Below are 17494 nucleotides of genomic sequence, written 5' to 3'. Positions count from 1 at the left end.
CGCAAATGCATATCTAGATAATTTTATTGTAACTGGCCCTGTCGTATTTTAATTATAAAATGTACGTCCACCGATTCCGTAACTGTTAGACACCTTAGTTCTTGCAACCTAATGGCCCGCCCGTTACGTTCCTCTACAGTGTAAATGTCTATTCATCATATACGATTACAGTTTGCTCCGTGGCAGGCCCACGTGGTTATAGGCTCGTATTTGTATAATGAATTTTTCACAATAAAGGTTTTTAAAAGAAAACATGGTAGTAGTATATACATTGGTAAAGTTTTTAATAATAGTCACTGTTTTAGAATCATTAAAAGGCAAGTGAAATAAAGCAGACCAATTACATGAAGGGTAAAAGGTATAATACGAAGGAACGCAGTAAAGATAAATGGTCAAGGGCTGTTGTGTTTTCTATTCCTGCAACATAAAGTGATCGATAAGAATCTCATATTCAGGCGTATCGGCGACTAAGACAGCAGGTCGACCCTCTTTTGCTCAACGGCTCCGTCATGGGACGAAGAAATGCTCTTTTTCTCGAAAAAAGAATATATTTTACTTGCAGGACAGTTGTAAAATTTCCGGGAAAGTACATTAGCCTGGAACATTATAACATATATTTAAGAAAAAATAATGTTCGGAAGTAATTAAAAGCGTAATTTTTAGGTGATATGACCAAGGCTTTCATCATTAGAATAAGAAAAGTAAAATGAACCAATGAAAAGTTTTATTAACAAGTCACATGACTTGTTATGCTTACGTTACGCGCTGCGCGCCCCGGATGACTTCCGGATGCGCTAACGCGGCGCGTCATATGACGCATTACGCGACAACGCAGGTCCAGAATATAGTCAAAATGTCTCCACCAACCAGCGGTCGAAACACAACCCCTTTCAGCAGGCTAAATAGTTCTGTTAAATGACAACAGAAGGGACAGGCAACAAGAACCATCAGTCAAAGAGGGGAGGGCTAGTTCTTCTCTACCGGGTTACATTGGGGCGCTACCGGAACTGATCGAATTGGTAGTCTACAGTGTTTCTGGATGTTTCAGACTGAAGCTGGGGTTAGCATGAGAGCACCACCATTTCGTAGCTCCGTTGTGGCCATTCCGCAACCAATCCTGGCAGCCGCTCTTTATCGTTATTTTGGGCGGGGTGGGTGGCGGAGCCGAGCTGTTTTGCAGCCATCATTGTGTGGAGTTCAGTTCATCTCACTAGTTTTGTATTTGTCATGAGGGGTTGTTCCTAATGTTTCTATTTTAGCGAGGTCAAAAAGAGATCCCATTAGTGGCCTACTGATTTTGCTCGATTCCTTTTCTTTTTTTTTACACGATTTTTCGTTATCTGCAAAGACTAAACAGAGTATTGCGACTCTGTGTTTGTTTGTAAATAGAGAATGAACCAAAGAGAACTAATTCTAAAACAGTAAATACTTGGATAACAATCAATCAAATGGAGAGAGAAGCAGGCACGACGGATTACAACGGGGGCAAAGGCCTGCGTTAACTACCTTTCACTATCTGCAAAGAGAGAGTACTCCTAATAGAAATGAGGGGGGGGGGGGCACCATTCAAAGCAGATCAGTGTGCATAAACACGAAAATGTTTTCACTTACCACGTACTTGACATTCGACAGCTTATGATATTTGCTATTAAAAAACCATTGAAATTCACTGAAAAAACCATAGGTTATAGACCATATATAGTTAGGAATTAGCATTTACAAAACCTTGAAAATTCACTGAAAAAACCATAGGTTATAGACCATATATAGTTAGGAATTAGCATTTAAAAAACCTTATTTTACTCACACAAAACCATTGAAATTCCATATATAGTTAGTTGCACTAACTATATATCGCGCACCCGCAATCCACTGCTGATCATGTCACATATTACATCATTCATGACATGGTCAGTGACATCACTGATGACATCACTGATGACATCTCAAATGACATCACTGATGAGATCACTGATGACATCTCATTTGACATCATTCTTGTGCTAATACGATAAACCTCTTCAGACTCTAATATAACCTTAGATACACTCAGTGTATACAGACACTCACACACTGCCACTCATCCATGGAGTTACTCACACACCCAGTCAGTCATGCAAAGAAACAATCTCACCTCCATTTCTTCAACTATACAGTTAAACACACCTTACTTATTGAAACATATACTAACACATATTTACTCTCTTATACAATCCCTGATACAAGTTCACAATGATCGATACAACCACTCACTCATTCAGTGGCTCTCATGCACAGTTATTTATATATGCCAACTCTCACATGTACTGTGTTTTACATATGTACTTACTATGACATGTAGCATTGAGATATCCATTCACTCATCAATACACTCATGCACACAGTCAACTGCCCATGTAGCTGTTTCCACATGCACTCTTGAACTCATACACCTAGTGAATAAACTGCTCACACATCTATGCATAGAGTCACACACCTTCCAGCCACCCCCACACAAACTCAATCTGCCATAGAAATACTTGGGCAACCAATTAATAACACATATAGCCTCTCGTATAGGTAATGATCAACACATGCAGCAGTTTACAGAACAACAGACATAATGATGCACAAATTAAGACAGTTTAGTCACTAACCCATGCACTCAGTGAGACACATTTAATCACTCACTCATACATTCAGTCATGCACCTACTAAATCTTTCGTCCAGACACTTATACATCTACTCATTCTTCAATATGTAAAACATATTTAAACTTTACAGAAACACACAGTCACTGGATGACGTCATCAGTGATCTCATCAGTGATGTCATTTGAGATGTCATCAGTGATGTCATCAGTGATGTCACTGACCATGTCATGAATGATGTAATATGTGACATGATCAGCAGTGGATTGCGGGTGCGCGATATATAGTTAGTGCAACTAACTATATATGGAATTTCAATGGTTTTGTGTGAGTAAAATAAGGTTTTTTAAATGCTAATTCCTAACTATATATGGTCTATAACCTATGGTTTTTTCAGTGAATATATATATATATATATTACCTACTGGCGGTCACCAGTAGGTAGTTATAGTTAGGACCTAGTTTCCATAGGAAATCCGCAACATTCTGTTTGGAATAACTTTGGCGCCGGTGGATGAATAAAATTTCTCCAAGAAAATGGCCTGCTCTGCACTGCTCCATCCCTGAAAGTTTGGGGGTGATTCGTCAATTGGGGGCCAAGAAAAAGGGGGGTCACAAAACATGTTTTCCAATTGCAATTTTCCATAGGACCTTTAGCCAGGGCTACAGCCCGAACGGCTGTACGGAATTACACCAAATTTGGTAAAAAGGTAGAATTTGGTTCACATATCACGTTTTTTGTTAAATGGTGTAAATCCGTTCAGTAGTTCCTGAGAAACTGTAAGAGTACCATTACGAGCACGAGGTGCATGCTCATTGGCTGTCAACTGTCTGTCAACACTCCAAATCAGGAAGTGTTGGCTGCCATCTTGTGCCTCGTTAGAACCGAGGCAGAAGAAAGCAGTGAAACAAAGGTGGAAAACACGCAAAGGTGGCAGGGTAGAAACACCCTGACCTCCTAGGCATGCTCAAGGGGTCCCACAGGGACCCCAAAGGCCCCCCAAATTTTGTTTTATTATTTTTAAATCACGTGATACGCGTAGGTACACGTCCGATGTGAACAAAAATAAATACATTTGGTCTGATTTTTTTTTTAATTAGCCCCCGCAGGGACCAAATCCCGGGGGCATTATGGAAAATGTGTGTGTGGGGGGGTCCAATCCCCCCCACATTGCCCCTTGGACTGCCACCCCCCGGGGCATAGTAATTATGCGTGTGGGGGGGCACACGGCACTTACGGGACGAGTTACAGACTTCACACCGTATGTCGTAGGTACGAGCATGGTACGCGTACGGTAAATCTATTGTAAAAAAAAAGATAGCGTCTATTACTAATTTTTTATAATCCCCGGGGACTGCCACCCCCTGGGGCTTTGTTATTAATGATGCGGGGGGCTTACGGCCCCCCCACTCGCCCCGGGGACCGCCACCGCCCCGGGGCTGTTATATTGAATATAGGGGGATCCGTGACAGACCCCCCAGCCCCGGTGACCACCACCCCCCGGGGCTTTTCAATGTTGGGAGGGGGGCCGCGTGGCCCCCCTCCTGGAGCCTTGTGGTGGCCCTGGGGACCGCCCTACCATAGCAAACTGCTTTTCGTCAGAGAGAGCAGCATGTTAGTTGCTCTCTCTGACGAAAAGCAATACCGGCTCCCAAAGGACGTGGGGAGCCAGCTGGGACCGTGGGGGCATTGGGGCTCCCCTCACGGTCCCCAACGTTGTATTTTAGCCCCGGGTGATGGGGTCCCTGGGGATTATAAAAAATTAGTAATAGATGCTATCTTTTTTTTTTTACAATAGATTTACCGTACTCGTACCATGCTCGTACGTACGACATACGGTGCGAAGTCTGTAAGTCGTCCCGTAAGGGCACCTAAGCTAGAAAAATTAAAAAAAATTTAGACATTTATGAAGTGTATGTGTTTACATGTTGAGTGGCTCTAAAAAGAGCCCTTGTGTTTATTGGGAGATTTTAGTACCTAGTCAAGTAAGTACCGATGCAGAGTCTAAAGTTCATGAGGAAGACTCTTCCCTTCATCTGTAAAATGTACACCATCTCTCCTATAGATGCCTTGCATATTGAAACGCAAATTGTTGTTGTAAATGGACCCCATTCTATAGTCTCGGAGAAACGCAGAAACAGATTTATTCACATGTTTTCTAGCTTTCTCAATTTGTGGACAAAATTGATTGGACCAGTTCGTTTCTGCCTTTGACATATATTAGGATAGACAAAGGCAGTTTGGGGGAAAAGTGACATCAGTTCTGTAAAGGTGTCCTTCATAAACATTTCCAGTCCTACCCCAGTCAAAGTGCCTAGGTCATTGCCACCACAGTGCACAATTATGAGGTTAGGGTGTTGGAGATACATAAAGGATTTCACCAATGGCATCAATTGGTGCCACGTTAACCCTCTCTGTCCAATCCATTTAATGTCTACATTTGGTAAACCTAGGTCTTTGTGAATTTCTATGTGTTGTGCGTATCTTTCACTCCAGAAAATATAGCTGTGTCCCACAATCCACACTGTAAGCATCTTGATGAGAGGTCTTAATGTACTCAGGTGGTCTCTGTAAATGAAAGGGCAGTTTGAAGATTTTTTTTTCTAAAATGGTGGATAAGTGGAGTTTTAAAAAAAAGCAAAGAAGTGATTGGTTGATTGAAATGTTACTAGCTACAAAAGTAGGGTGTAATTTTCTGTTGTTTAAAAGCCTGTCATTTATTGGTTAAGAAAAAGTGATTGAAAAGTACATTACTTAAGATAAGCTGGTATATTGACAAGTCAAGCAGACTTGCTGTTTTGATTTGCTACAATGTATGATGAACTTTTCACCTGTGTTGTCAGTTAGGTGTTCCCTGAAATGTTTCTATGGTAACAGGCAGAATGTGGTTGGGGGAAGTGTTGAAAGTTTTGTCAGTTGGAAAGGGTTCAAAAGTTCAAGCAATAGAAAAGTGTGTTTCATTTTGATTTAATGTGGGAATAAATGAGGTTTGTTATTTATTTGTATATGTGTGTGGATTGAATGTGTAGATTGACAGGAAATGTTTGCTGTTTGCTGCTGGACTTCCTGACTCCCTTGGGTTAGTTAGGGGGTTTTACAATGATCCCCAATGTCCATTTTTTTTTCTTGGTTTTGTACGCTTATGGGACAACTTACAGACTTCGCACCGTACGTCGTACGTACGAGCATGGTATGCGTATGGTAAATCTATCGTAAAAGAAAATAGCCTCTATTACAAATTTTTTATAATCCCCGGGGACCCCATCCCCCGGGGCTTAAGGTATATGTTTGCGGGGGGGGGGCTATTTGCCCCCCGCAGCCCCGGGGACCGCCACCTCCCCGGGGTTGTAATATTGAATATAGGGGGTCCGTGACGGACCCCCCAGGGACCACCACCCCCCGGGCCTTTTCCATGTTTGCTCCCCTCCTGGAGCCTTGTGGTGGCCCTGGGGACCGCCACCTCCCCAGGGCCGGCTCCTGCAGTGTCCCGGGGTGCCTACGCCCGGGACACTGCTGTTTCCTTTGGTAGCGCGGGAGCCTCGCAGCTCCCACCCTACCATATCAAACTGCTTTTCGTCAGAGAGAGCAGCATGTTAGCGTGTACCATGCTCGTACGTGCAACGTACGGTGCGAATTCTGTAAGTCGTCCCGTAAGCGTAACCTGTCATGAAAAAAATCATTAAAAAAATATATTTTAGAGATATCTTTCAAGTTTATGTGTTTATGTGTTGGTTGGTTCTAATTAGAAATGTTCTCTTTATTGGTACTTACAAGTAAGTACTTATGCATTATGTTAGTTGGAAAGGTTGAAATGTTGAACCAATAGAAATGTGTCTTTAGTTTTGAATTATTGTGTGAAGGAATTTGATTTGTTAATAATGTGTATATATGTGTAAATTGAGAGGCAAAATGTGCCATTTTTGTTTCTGCTGCAAGCACTGAAGCAGAGAGATTCTGTATAAGGCCATCTGCTGTGTGAATGGCATTCTTCTTAATCTACCAATCAGTTTGAGAGGTGAGTTGATAACTTGTAAGGGAATGTATGTGGTGCATTTTATTTTTAGTAAAAGTAATGTGTTTATTCTTCTAAAGTTTGTAGAATTGTATTTTGAGTTTGACTGCATTTAGATAACTATTGTGATAAAATCATTTGGTAAGTTAATGTGGTTAGTGAGTCAGCTTTGTGCAATAAAGTGCAGTACTAAAAAATTTAGAATGTGTGTAGTCACTTAAACGTTTTAGTGTGGTAAATGTGTTTTGGTAAAATGTATGGTTTTAAATAATTTGTCTATAATCACACTGAGCATCTGTGTAAATTAAGGAATTATAGTTGCACCTTTTTGCATAATCTCCGCAGTCTCTCCTCACAGTCTACCTCTCTCTGCTTATACTGTCTCCTCTCTTGAGATATTTTCCCTCTTTCTTTATTTTCACTTGTCTTTCCTTATAGTGCTGCTTGTTCTCATAGTTCCTTCTGCACTCTTAGGGGTCCATTACGATGTCGGGCGGATTTCCTCCGCCAGGCTTGGGGTGGCCACGACATCCACTGCCCAATTCCCACCCCGCCATATTTGGATGGCGGGGGGGGGGGGCCGGGGGGGTGTCAAACACCGCCCGCCTGTTTTCCGCCACGGTCGCCTTGCGGCCAGGGTGGAAAATGAGTAACATGGTGGCGGTGTCTGTTAGAAACCGCCCGCCATATTACTATGTGCATTTACAAATGCTTTTCCTTGGCGGTAATGCCGCCACAGAAAGGCATGCGGAGACTCCCTGCGGGGGCCCCTTGCGGGCCCCCTGGGAGTCTGGGGCTTGGGGGGTGCACATGGGGGTACCCCCCCCGCATTTCAAAGTGCAACATGGCAGGCACCGGCCAGTGCCTGTCATGTTGTGCTTTGACATGCACAACGTGCATTTTTACCATTGCGGCGGGCGGAGATTTCATCTCCGCCCGCCTCAATGGTAAATATACAGGATGCGCCCGCCTGTGTGGCGGGCGCATCCTAATGCCAATATCAGGACCCCTGCCCTGTAGGCGGGCGGTCCACATTCCCGAAAGGGTGGCGGGCGGGCTAAGCCTGCCCGCCATCCTAATAAACACCTTAGTGTCTCTCTATCCTCATTGTTTCTTCTGTCTCCTAATAGTCTCCCTTCTTTTTATACTGCCACCTCTGACCTTTTAATCCACCCTCTCTGATTATACTTCCCTTTTAAGAATTCCCCAGTCAGTATACATAGACTGCTGCATACACTCTTGGGCAGATTTACAAGCCACTTGGGCCTCTTTTTTGTGAAAATTGTGTCTCACTTTTGGGTGTAATGTTGGCAAAAAAATAATGCAGCAAATTGGAAATGTATTTGAAAAATGAGTCAGGATTGTCCACTGAAATGTGAAGTCATGTTCTCTGGCCACTGTGCCATATCTGTCCAAGTAGTGTCAGCATGTAGTTATACCTACTCGGAAGAACTTTTGTTCTGAACATTGTAACTTGTGTATGGTGCTTAGTGGGAGTTATACAGGGAGGGCAAAGGTACATTTGCACGTATCAAATCAATTCGGTATTTGTAAGGTGCAAACTACTCACTCCTACGGGTGTGATGGCCCTGGGGGCATAAGCTGAGCTGCTGCCGGACTCGGGGATAAAGTCGCTGAACTACTGACCCCTACTGGTCTGAAAGTGCGGGATACGGAAATTAAGTAAGGTATTGCCTAGAGTGTCATGCTGCTAAATTGAGCTGCTGCTGGACTCGTAGTAGGAGGAAGTTTTGTTTGGAACACAGTAACTTCTATGTGGTGCTTAGGTGGTGTTATACAGGGAGTGCGAAGGTAAATCAATACGGTATTTGTAAAGTGCAAACTACTCACCCCTATGGGTCTGAAGGTCCTGGGGGCCGGCGTGGAAATTATGTGAGCTATTGAGTGAGCTATCTTCTATGGTCCTAAAGACATTGCATCATAATCTGTGGCCATAGAGGAAATCAATAATGCTGCCAGCATCTGGTGTTATTTGGAAACCACAACATAGAATACTTTCATCTTTTCCAAAATATTTTTGGATTTTCCTCATGCTCCCACACTGGAAGCTCTGTGACCAAAAACAAATCTTCCCTAAATGCCTAGGCCCTTATTTTTCATAGTGCCATGTTGCCCTTGTGCCGCGCAGGGGGGTGCAAGGATGACACAACACTAAAGTCAGATTTATCAAGCCATGCAAGGCTACCCTGCGAGGTCCTGCATGGCTTGATAGATCTGGAGTAACGTAAGGCTTTTCAAATCATTGCCTTGCTTTACTCTGCCCCAGGGAGGCATTCAATGGGTGAAGCTTGGGTGTTCCAATGCATCCACCTGTGGATTTTGGCACATTCTCAAATTTGCCATTAATGGTTGACTTGAGAATGCGTCAAAATACAAAGCCTCCACAAGGGAAATAAAAATATTTCTCTTCATTATTTGAATTTTTTGCGCCAGAAGGTGCCCCTTTCTGTACAAAACAATCCTGCTTGCAAGGCAGGCAACCTTGCACCTGGTGCAAGTGTGCCTGCATTGGGCACCTTGGTGCAAGTGTGCCTGCATTGGGCACCTTGCTGCAAGTGTGCCTGCATTGGGCACCTTGGTGCAAGTGTGCCTGCATTGGGCCCCTTGGTGCAAGTGTGCCTGCATTGGGCACCTTGGTGCAAGTGTGCCTGCATTGGGCACCTGGTGCAAGTGTGCCTGCATTGGGCACCTTGGTGCAAGTGTGCCTGCATTGGGCACCTTGGTGCAAGTGTGCCTGCATTGGGCCCCTTGGTGCAAGTGTGCCTGCATTGGGCACCTTGGTGGAAGTGTGCCTACATTGGGCACCTTGTTGCAAGTGTGCCTGCATTGGGAACCTTGGTGCAAGTGTGCCTGCATTGGGCACCTTGGTGCAAGTGCACCAGCGCAAGGAAAGGACAGGAATGCACCATTTGATGTTAAATACAGTGAATTCCTGCCCTTTCATGCAGCGTAGCACAGCAAGGTAGTTTGCTTCATTGCACTGCTGAAAGTATGAGAGATATAGTGGAGAAGCATGGCTCAATGGTTAGAGCGGCAGACCCTGATGCAGAGGTCTGGCCCGGGACCAGGGTTCAATTCCTGCCTCGGCGGCTCTTGGACTCAATCTCCCTGGACCTGATAATTCTCGCCTCGGTGCCTATTCTAATCATGGGTCCCACTCTGTGACTCTGGGCAATAGCTTTCTTAATCTCCACAACGGCCCCAGCAGCGCTTGGATGCCTGGCTTCACCTTGGGGGTGCCCAGGAGTGGACATTTCACATGGAAAAGCCAGGAAGGGTTCCACAGCGGTATGAGTGCAGCGCCGGGACGCCCCGTCGCGTGGGCAGCCGTGCGCTTTACAAATACAACACATTTACATATGCCCCATATTGTCTGCCGTAACTAGGCTTTATGACCAATGTGCAAGTATTATCTTTAGCATTTTGCCTCAGTTTTGAAAAACGAGCTGTGCGGAATTTCTCTGGAAGGTTTATGAGGTTTTTTCACCTTTTTACATTTTTTCCAGGTGAGCTATTTTTCCTGCACCTCCATGTCTTTGCAAGCGCAATTTTGCCGCTGCCCTGCACTAAGCCATTAACTTCATATTGCTATGATGTCGCCAAATTTTTATTTGTGACTTTCTGTTCTGTAACTAAGGGGCCCATGCATCAACATAAACAATAGCGATTATCTATTTGCGATTATTAAGGAATCGCAATTAAAGACTCACTATTGCCCAGAGGCCCAAAGGAATGAATGGGAAATGCATGCGCAATACCCAATAGGTACTCGCAAATTGTGCATGCAATTTCAAGGATGCAAGGGTTCCTAAAGGATACCCTGTCGCACCCCTGAAATTACAATTTAACCACATGTTGCATACACACATGCACCAAGGCCATGTGTGTGTGTAACATGTGACTTTGAAGAAATCGAAAATGACCATCAACTTCAGATTGATTGTTTAATGCATTGCATTTAAGGATTCCTTAAATCGCGATTTTTGCATTTGGGATGATGCATCCCAAATGCAAAAATACCGGTCGCAAAGGAAGGGGCAGATTCTGCAAATGTGCCCGTTTGCAAACGGTTTTTAAGTTGATGGATGGGGCCCTAAGATTCCTATAAGAATTGCCCGCAACAAAAACCTTTCTTTGCTTCCTTCCTTCACATGTATCGTGGTAACTTATTGTTGATATTACACCTTCATTCACTCTCTTCAGAGGTCCAGGTGAAGATGGATCTGTCCTGTGCAACTGCTGTGTTTATGCTAAAGAACGTTGTGGTCTGCGTACCTTAATGTCGTGGGTCCAATGAAGGCTCCTGAGACACGGCGTCATCTGATAATTAAAATAAAAATGTACAGTTATCTAAATAAAATTGGAACAATACATCTACTCTAACATAAAGCAGAAATAAAACCGGCTACAACCAGACACAAAAATGAATTTTTTTCCAGAACTATTACATATTGGACTGGAGTCTCTATAATGTTATACCCCACTGCGTTTCTTTTAGGCCTGGGCCACAGAGAGGGTGAAAATCATCTGATTGATACTGTGGTCAACTGGGTCTGGTGGTTCAGTGGACCAATGTGTCTACAGCAAGGGCCTGTGTTCGACCACATGGTCACAGGTTCAAATCCCGGCGTGTCCACTTGTAATTTGGCAGCGATCGGGGTTAGCATTTAGCTGAAGCCATCTTGTATTCGGTAGCCATTTTGTCTGCCATGTGCTCGCCAAGTGCTCTGTGCTTCCTTGCTGTTGCTTACCCATGTACTCTGCTTAGAGACTGGCTATATTTAGGCTCTGCTACTCTGCACATGCGCAGAAGGAACTTTAACTGTCCACACATCTGTTCTTAGTTTGTAACGGTCAGGTTGCCTCTACCAGAATTAGCAAGCTGCTAGCTCCTCCCTACTGTTGACTGTGTATTTCTGTATGACCTTTTCTGTATGTAACTCTTCTCTTCTGTACTTGCACCACCTTCTTCTGAGCCCCTGTGTGGGTATAAAAGGACCATGTTCCTTCTGTTCAGTGTGCTACTTCATACACTACCGGAGGGTGTTTTGTGAATGTAGTTCCACCTCATGAGGTTTAATAATAAAGATTTGTTTTATATTCCAGTTTCCGTGCCAACTTCTATTCTATTGGTCCAAGGACTTGTGCAGAGAACGGCGAACCCCTAGCACTGGTAGGCCTAGCTGAGGCTCACCCTGACAAATTAGCGCCCAACCAGTGGGGCTCATCGGCGAATCGGATGCCCGAAGGAGTCGTCGAAACGAAGGATTGGAATCTCACTGTGTACGATCACTGCCCGAGGAGACCCGCGTCTTGGCAACTACGGTGCTTTTCCTCTCTTTCTGATCTGACCCTCCAGGTGGTGCCAGTCCTAGAATGAGATCTTTTCTGTTGATTCGCCGTGCAGTGACCATTTGGTCGATTCAAGAACTTGGCAGTTGGAATTTGGACACCAGGGACTGGTAAGGGTTGTTTTGATGTGACACTTGCTGTTGGTTTGATACCAGGGATTGGTAAGTTCGTTTGATGCTGCTTACTGTTGGTTTTGTATATGTATTGGCCAATTTGGAATTTGGGATTTGGAATATATAAATTGCAATTTATATAGGCAGCTAATGAGGAGAATTTGCTCTACTTTGAATAAGATTTGAACGGCACAACGTGATTTAAGTGCTACTTTGCGTATAATACTGCATATATTGGACTATTTTTTGCATGCCTGTTTCTAGCACACTTCGTAGAATGTGTTGCGCCGCGGTGTGACACCGCGGCTAGGGCGACTGACTCCGGAATCTGGGGATCACGGTTCGATCCCCGGCACCGGCGGCAGATTAGCCCAGCACCATGTGACTATAGCTTGCTTAATCTTCCAGACGGCCCCCAGCGCCTAGAGACCCTTACGGGTGGTGGTGCGCTTTACAAATGTGGATTATTATTATTATTATTATTGCTTTTGTGGTGGTACCCGTTTGAGACTTAATGAGACACAACCGCCCCCCGGAAGGGATGTCTAATAGGGATATGGATATTAAACATGGTATTTCTTCTATAATGTACAGCACGTTATGGAATAAATACACTAGTAAGGATCCTGAGTTGTGTTGGCCCATGCATGGGTCATTTGATTTACGAAATATTCAGTATGTGGAACAATGTATGTTTAAGAGAAAGACTAGGCAAGATATGTTTGACTGTGTATGAATGTGGGAGAACGAAGTGCGTGAGCAAATGAAACGAGAGTAAGCCTTGCCCGAAAAAGAATTACGGAAAAATATCCATGCAAAAACATTAGAATTGAAAAATAAAGAAATTAAGGAAATAAAAGAAAGGGAAGATAGAGAGCGTCATTTGCAGGTAACTGGCCAATACGCTGTTAGGCAACCCGTTTATCCGATTCTTAACAAACCACAAGATGATTCCCTGTTGTTATATCGTTCTCCGCCTCCGTATACTTTTCCTTCTGCTCCTCGTGATGCGGATGAGGACTCTTCTATAGAGCAGGAGAAAGCATGGGAAACCCGTTCTATGTTGACCACTGAGCGTGCGTCTGAGCTTAGATCCTCTGCTCGCAAAGCAGTTCGTAGTACTGCTTCTGATTCTGAATGTATAGATAACATGAAAAACTGGCAGGAAAGGGAGCAAATATATTTTACCAAAGTATTTGCCGCAGAAGTCCTTGAGCGGTTTAGGAAATATTCTGATGAGTTGGAGCCCGATGATATAGTAGATGACTGTAAGCATTTGCGTGATGGACTTTTTGTCTTTTCTCAGCTGGCTGACTCAATCAGACTTTTGGTTAAACTACGTGCTGATGCATGCGGTCCATTTACGAGATGAGAAAAACGCAGCAGACGCAGCTGCACAAACATAGCTGACCAGCGTGACACAGGCTTCTACCTCTGAAACAGATAAGATTGCGGTAGTACATGCGAAACCTATGCGGGGAGCCGCACATTTGTATGTCCCTCCTAGGGGTGCAGGAACAGATGATAATAAGGATTCCACTGATGCAAAGGGTTATTTTATTTATAATTGGGTTTACACTCCTTGGAATAGAGCGGATGTTATGGCCCTTAAAACTGCATTGCCTTATCTGTGGAAAAATCCAGCCGCTTTTTATGAGGAAGTTGAGGGGGCCATTAGTTCTTGTACCATGACTTTGCCTGATATCGATATGTTCTTCAGATTAATATTACCTCCTGAGATGGGGAGAACTGTTTGTGAAGTTGATGATCGTGCAGCTTTTGGGGCGTTATGGAAAGAATTAGAACAAATGGACGTAGAAAGTGAACCTACACAGAAACCATGTCAGTTAATTTTAGATCTTCTCTCAGCTATATTGGTTAAGTTAAAGACGATTATTCCCTCTAAAAAGATAGACTGGATTGTATTAGCATCTTGTAAGCAAAATACATATGAATCGGTTTCTGACTTCTTTACTCGTTTTGAGGCGGCATTCATTGACAGATGACACGGGCAGGCATCTGTTTGTTGATAAATATGTCGCCAACCTGTTGCCAGGAATAGCTAGTCGCCTAAAGGCCAGTGAGAGTACATGGACCACCTCTTCTCCAGTTTCTCTTTTGACTATGGCTCAGTATTATGAACATCAGGAATTAGAAGCGAAGGGTAATGAGGATAAAAAGACTAAGGAGTGAAAAACGAAGGTTATGTTGGCTCAGGTTTATGGTTCGCCTTCTAGAGGTAATGATAGAGGTGGACGTGGGTCTTACGGTCCATCTTTTTCTCCTATTGTTCGTTCGACTTTGTCTTCTGACTAGTGTGCGTACTGTAAGAAATGTGGACATTGGGCTGCCGATTGTCCGGTATTGCGTGCTCATCAGTATCCACTTGGACAGGGACAAATGAGAAATGGTGCAGGATATTCAGGGCCTAGATGAAGCACGGAAGACCGTGCTTGGTTTGATACTAATATGCGTGGACAGAATGGGTTTAACACGTTTGATAGACGGAACCAATATCAAATGTCTGATTATTTGCTGTCTGATTTGAAAGATTCTACTTATGCCTAGGATTGCCTTGGGGTAAGGTATCAGTTGAAGTTCCAGTAGATCAAAAGGATCCCTATATTACAGCACATGTTTTGGGTACTACTGATCAGTTTTTAGTTGATACAGGAGCCACTTGTAGCACCTTATCTAAACAATTGGTTCCAAAGGCTCCCCTGTCTGGCTTAACCATTACATCAATAGGTTTCGATGGAGCACCTTCCCTTAGCCCATTGTTACAACCACTTGCATTTCATGTTGACAAATTCACTGCTCGATGTCCATTTTTCTTTCTCCGAACACACTGGACAATATTGTGGGTCTTGATATGCTCAAGTATTTCAGTGCTACGATACGATGTTCTACAGAAGATGTATGTGTTATTTTGAATGACAACTACCCTATAATTGAGAGATCTTATCTTGTGAAAGAAGACATTGCATTAGCTTCACTCCCTAGTACTTTGTGGGCTACTTCAGACACCAATGTAGAGCAAATGGTTATTCCACCAGTACATATTAGTGTCAAGAAGGGCGCTTCATTGCCGCGCTTGCCTCAATACAAAATTTCTCAAGAAGGTGAAGAAGCACTTGTACGTTGTCCATGATTTAATTGAAGTGGGGGTTGTGGAAGAAGTTCCTTATAACATTTGCAACAGTCCTATTCTTCTCATTTTGAAAAAAGATACTGACACTAGGATTTACAGATTCATCATTGATTTACGAGAAGTTAACAAGATTGTGGTGCCACTATACCCAGTGGTTTCAGACATAACGACACTTCTTACTTTGGTTCCTCCGACAGCAACTACATTCACTGTAATTGACCTAAAGAATGCCTTCTTTTTGATTCCTATTCATCCTGATAGCTGATATGTGTTCGGTTTCACTTTGAATAATCGATCATACAGATTTTGTAGAATTCCTCAAGGGTATACTGAGAGTCCTAGTATTTACAGCCAAGCATTGAAAAGACAACTTGATTCCTTTACTTTGCCTAAAGGAGTGGCTCTCATACAATATGTCGATGACATCTTGTTGGCAGCCGATACCCCTGAACAGTGTGAAAAATGTACTTTGTCTTTGCTTTCCTTTCTTGCTGCACACCACCACAAAGTGTGACGGAGGAAATTACAATATTGTAGACCGAAGGTTACCTACTTAGGTCACCTTCTGTCTAAGGAGGGGCGTGCACTTACACCAGATCGCATTCAAGCAATTTTAGACACACCAGTACCTTCTACTCAGAAAGATGTCCGTGCATTTATCGGTCTTACTTCTTTTTGTAAGCAATGGATATTAGGCTTTTCACACATGCTTTTCATCAGTTACGTCAAGCTCTTTGCTCTGCACCAGTGTTAGGCACTCCACATTATATGAAGGCTTTTACACTTTATGTACACGAGAAAGATGGGTGTGCATTGTCAGTTTTAGTACAGACACACGGTGACAAGCAGTGTCCCTGTGCATATTTTGCAGCTGTTCTTGATCCCGTTGCTCGTGCATTGCCTGGGTGCTTTCGCTCAGTTACAGCAGCAGCTGTGTCTATACATCAGAATGAAGGGATAGTTTTGTCACACAAATTGTTGGTGCTAGTACCCCATGCGGTCGATGCACTTTTGAACCAGACTAAGACGCAACACTTGACTAGTGTTCGTTTGACAGGACACGACTTGACATTGTTGGCCCCTTACCCTAAAGAGATGTGCGACCCTGAACCCAGCTACTTTGTTGCCATATCCAGCGACTCAGCCTCAGTCACAGGAGTCGCATGATTGTATATTTCTTACTGAGGAACAGACAAAGGGTTGCGTCGATTTACAAGATACGCCCCTTTCAGAGGTAGATGGGGAACTGTGGGTTGATGGGTCTTGTTTGAAGTTAACAGATGGCACGATCTCAGCTGCATATGCAATTACGACACTTCAGACAGTAGTTGAGACAGCTCGTATACCACAGAAGTCAGCTCAAGCAGCTGAGCTAATAGCTTTGACACAGGCGTGTGAACTTAGTACTGATTTGTGTGTGAACATCTATACAGATAGCCGCTATGCTTTTGTAGTGGCCCATGATTTTGGCCTACTCTGAAAGGAAAGAGGCTTTCTTACATCCCACGGAATGCAGATAATGCATGGAGAACTAGTGCATAATCTTTTGACTGCGCTAACATATCCGAAGAAAATTGCTATTGTTAAGTGTAGGGCACACAAGAAAGTGACTGACAAGACAGGACAAGGCACGCCTTTGCAGATCGCGTAGCCCGTGAGACTGCAATGCAGCAAAGTACTACATCTATGTATGTAGTGAAGTCACAAGCTGAACATTAGCATGATGCTAGACAAGAAGTGTTAGACTTACAGAAATCTTCTTCTGTGGAGGAGCTTGAACAATGGTCTAAAGAGGGAATGTTGGATGATGAGGGTTGTTGGCGAAATAAAGAGATGGACAAATGGAAACTGCCTGTATCCTATTTACAGCCTATGGTTCATATGGCACATGGGCCGGCACAGGTTGGAGCCTCAGCAATAACGAAATTGCTTACGCAAGTTTGGGAGCATCCAGAAATTGCCGGCACAGCTAAAAAGACACTACAGTCCTGTTTGATTTGTTGGCAGTACAATCCTGGTAAAGGGACACAAACTCCTAGAAGAGGGTTTGCTACACCAACGGCACCTTTTTAAGTTTTGCAAATGGATTATATCCAACTTGAACGTTGCAATAACTTAAAGTATGTCTTAGTGGTGGTATGTGCCTTCAGTAAATGGATAGAGGCATACCCCACAAAGGATAATACAGCTCTCACAACAGCAAAGGTGCGTTT

The 17494-nt window shown here is 43.6% G+C and overlaps 1 protein-coding gene across 4 annotated transcripts in view; it reads right to left on the bottom strand.

Annotated features, from left to right (window-relative positions):
- Positions 1–17494, bottom strand: part of LOC144766566 (uncharacterized) — an 844102-nt gene that overhangs the window by 485974 nt on the left and 340634 nt on the right. For 3 of the 4 annotated variants that reach the window (XM_078650371.1, XM_078650370.1, XM_078650369.1), the window contains exon 6: positions 10941–10985. The exons of the other annotated variant lie outside the window; for it this stretch is intronic. In XM_078650371.1, the coding sequence (XP_078506497.1) occupies positions 10941–10985 (45 nt within the window). The remainder of the gene's footprint in view (positions 1–10940; positions 10986–17494) is intronic. 4 annotated transcript variants of the gene reach the window in all.

Source organism: Lissotriton helveticus, chromosome 7 (assembly GCF_964261635.1).
Source record: "Lissotriton helveticus chromosome 7, aLisHel1.1, whole genome shotgun sequence".
Lineage (NCBI taxonomy): Eukaryota > Metazoa > Chordata > Amphibia > Caudata > Salamandridae > Lissotriton > Lissotriton helveticus.
The sequence above is the reverse complement of the archived record's forward strand: the minus strand, read 5'-3'. Positions and strand labels throughout refer to the sequence as shown.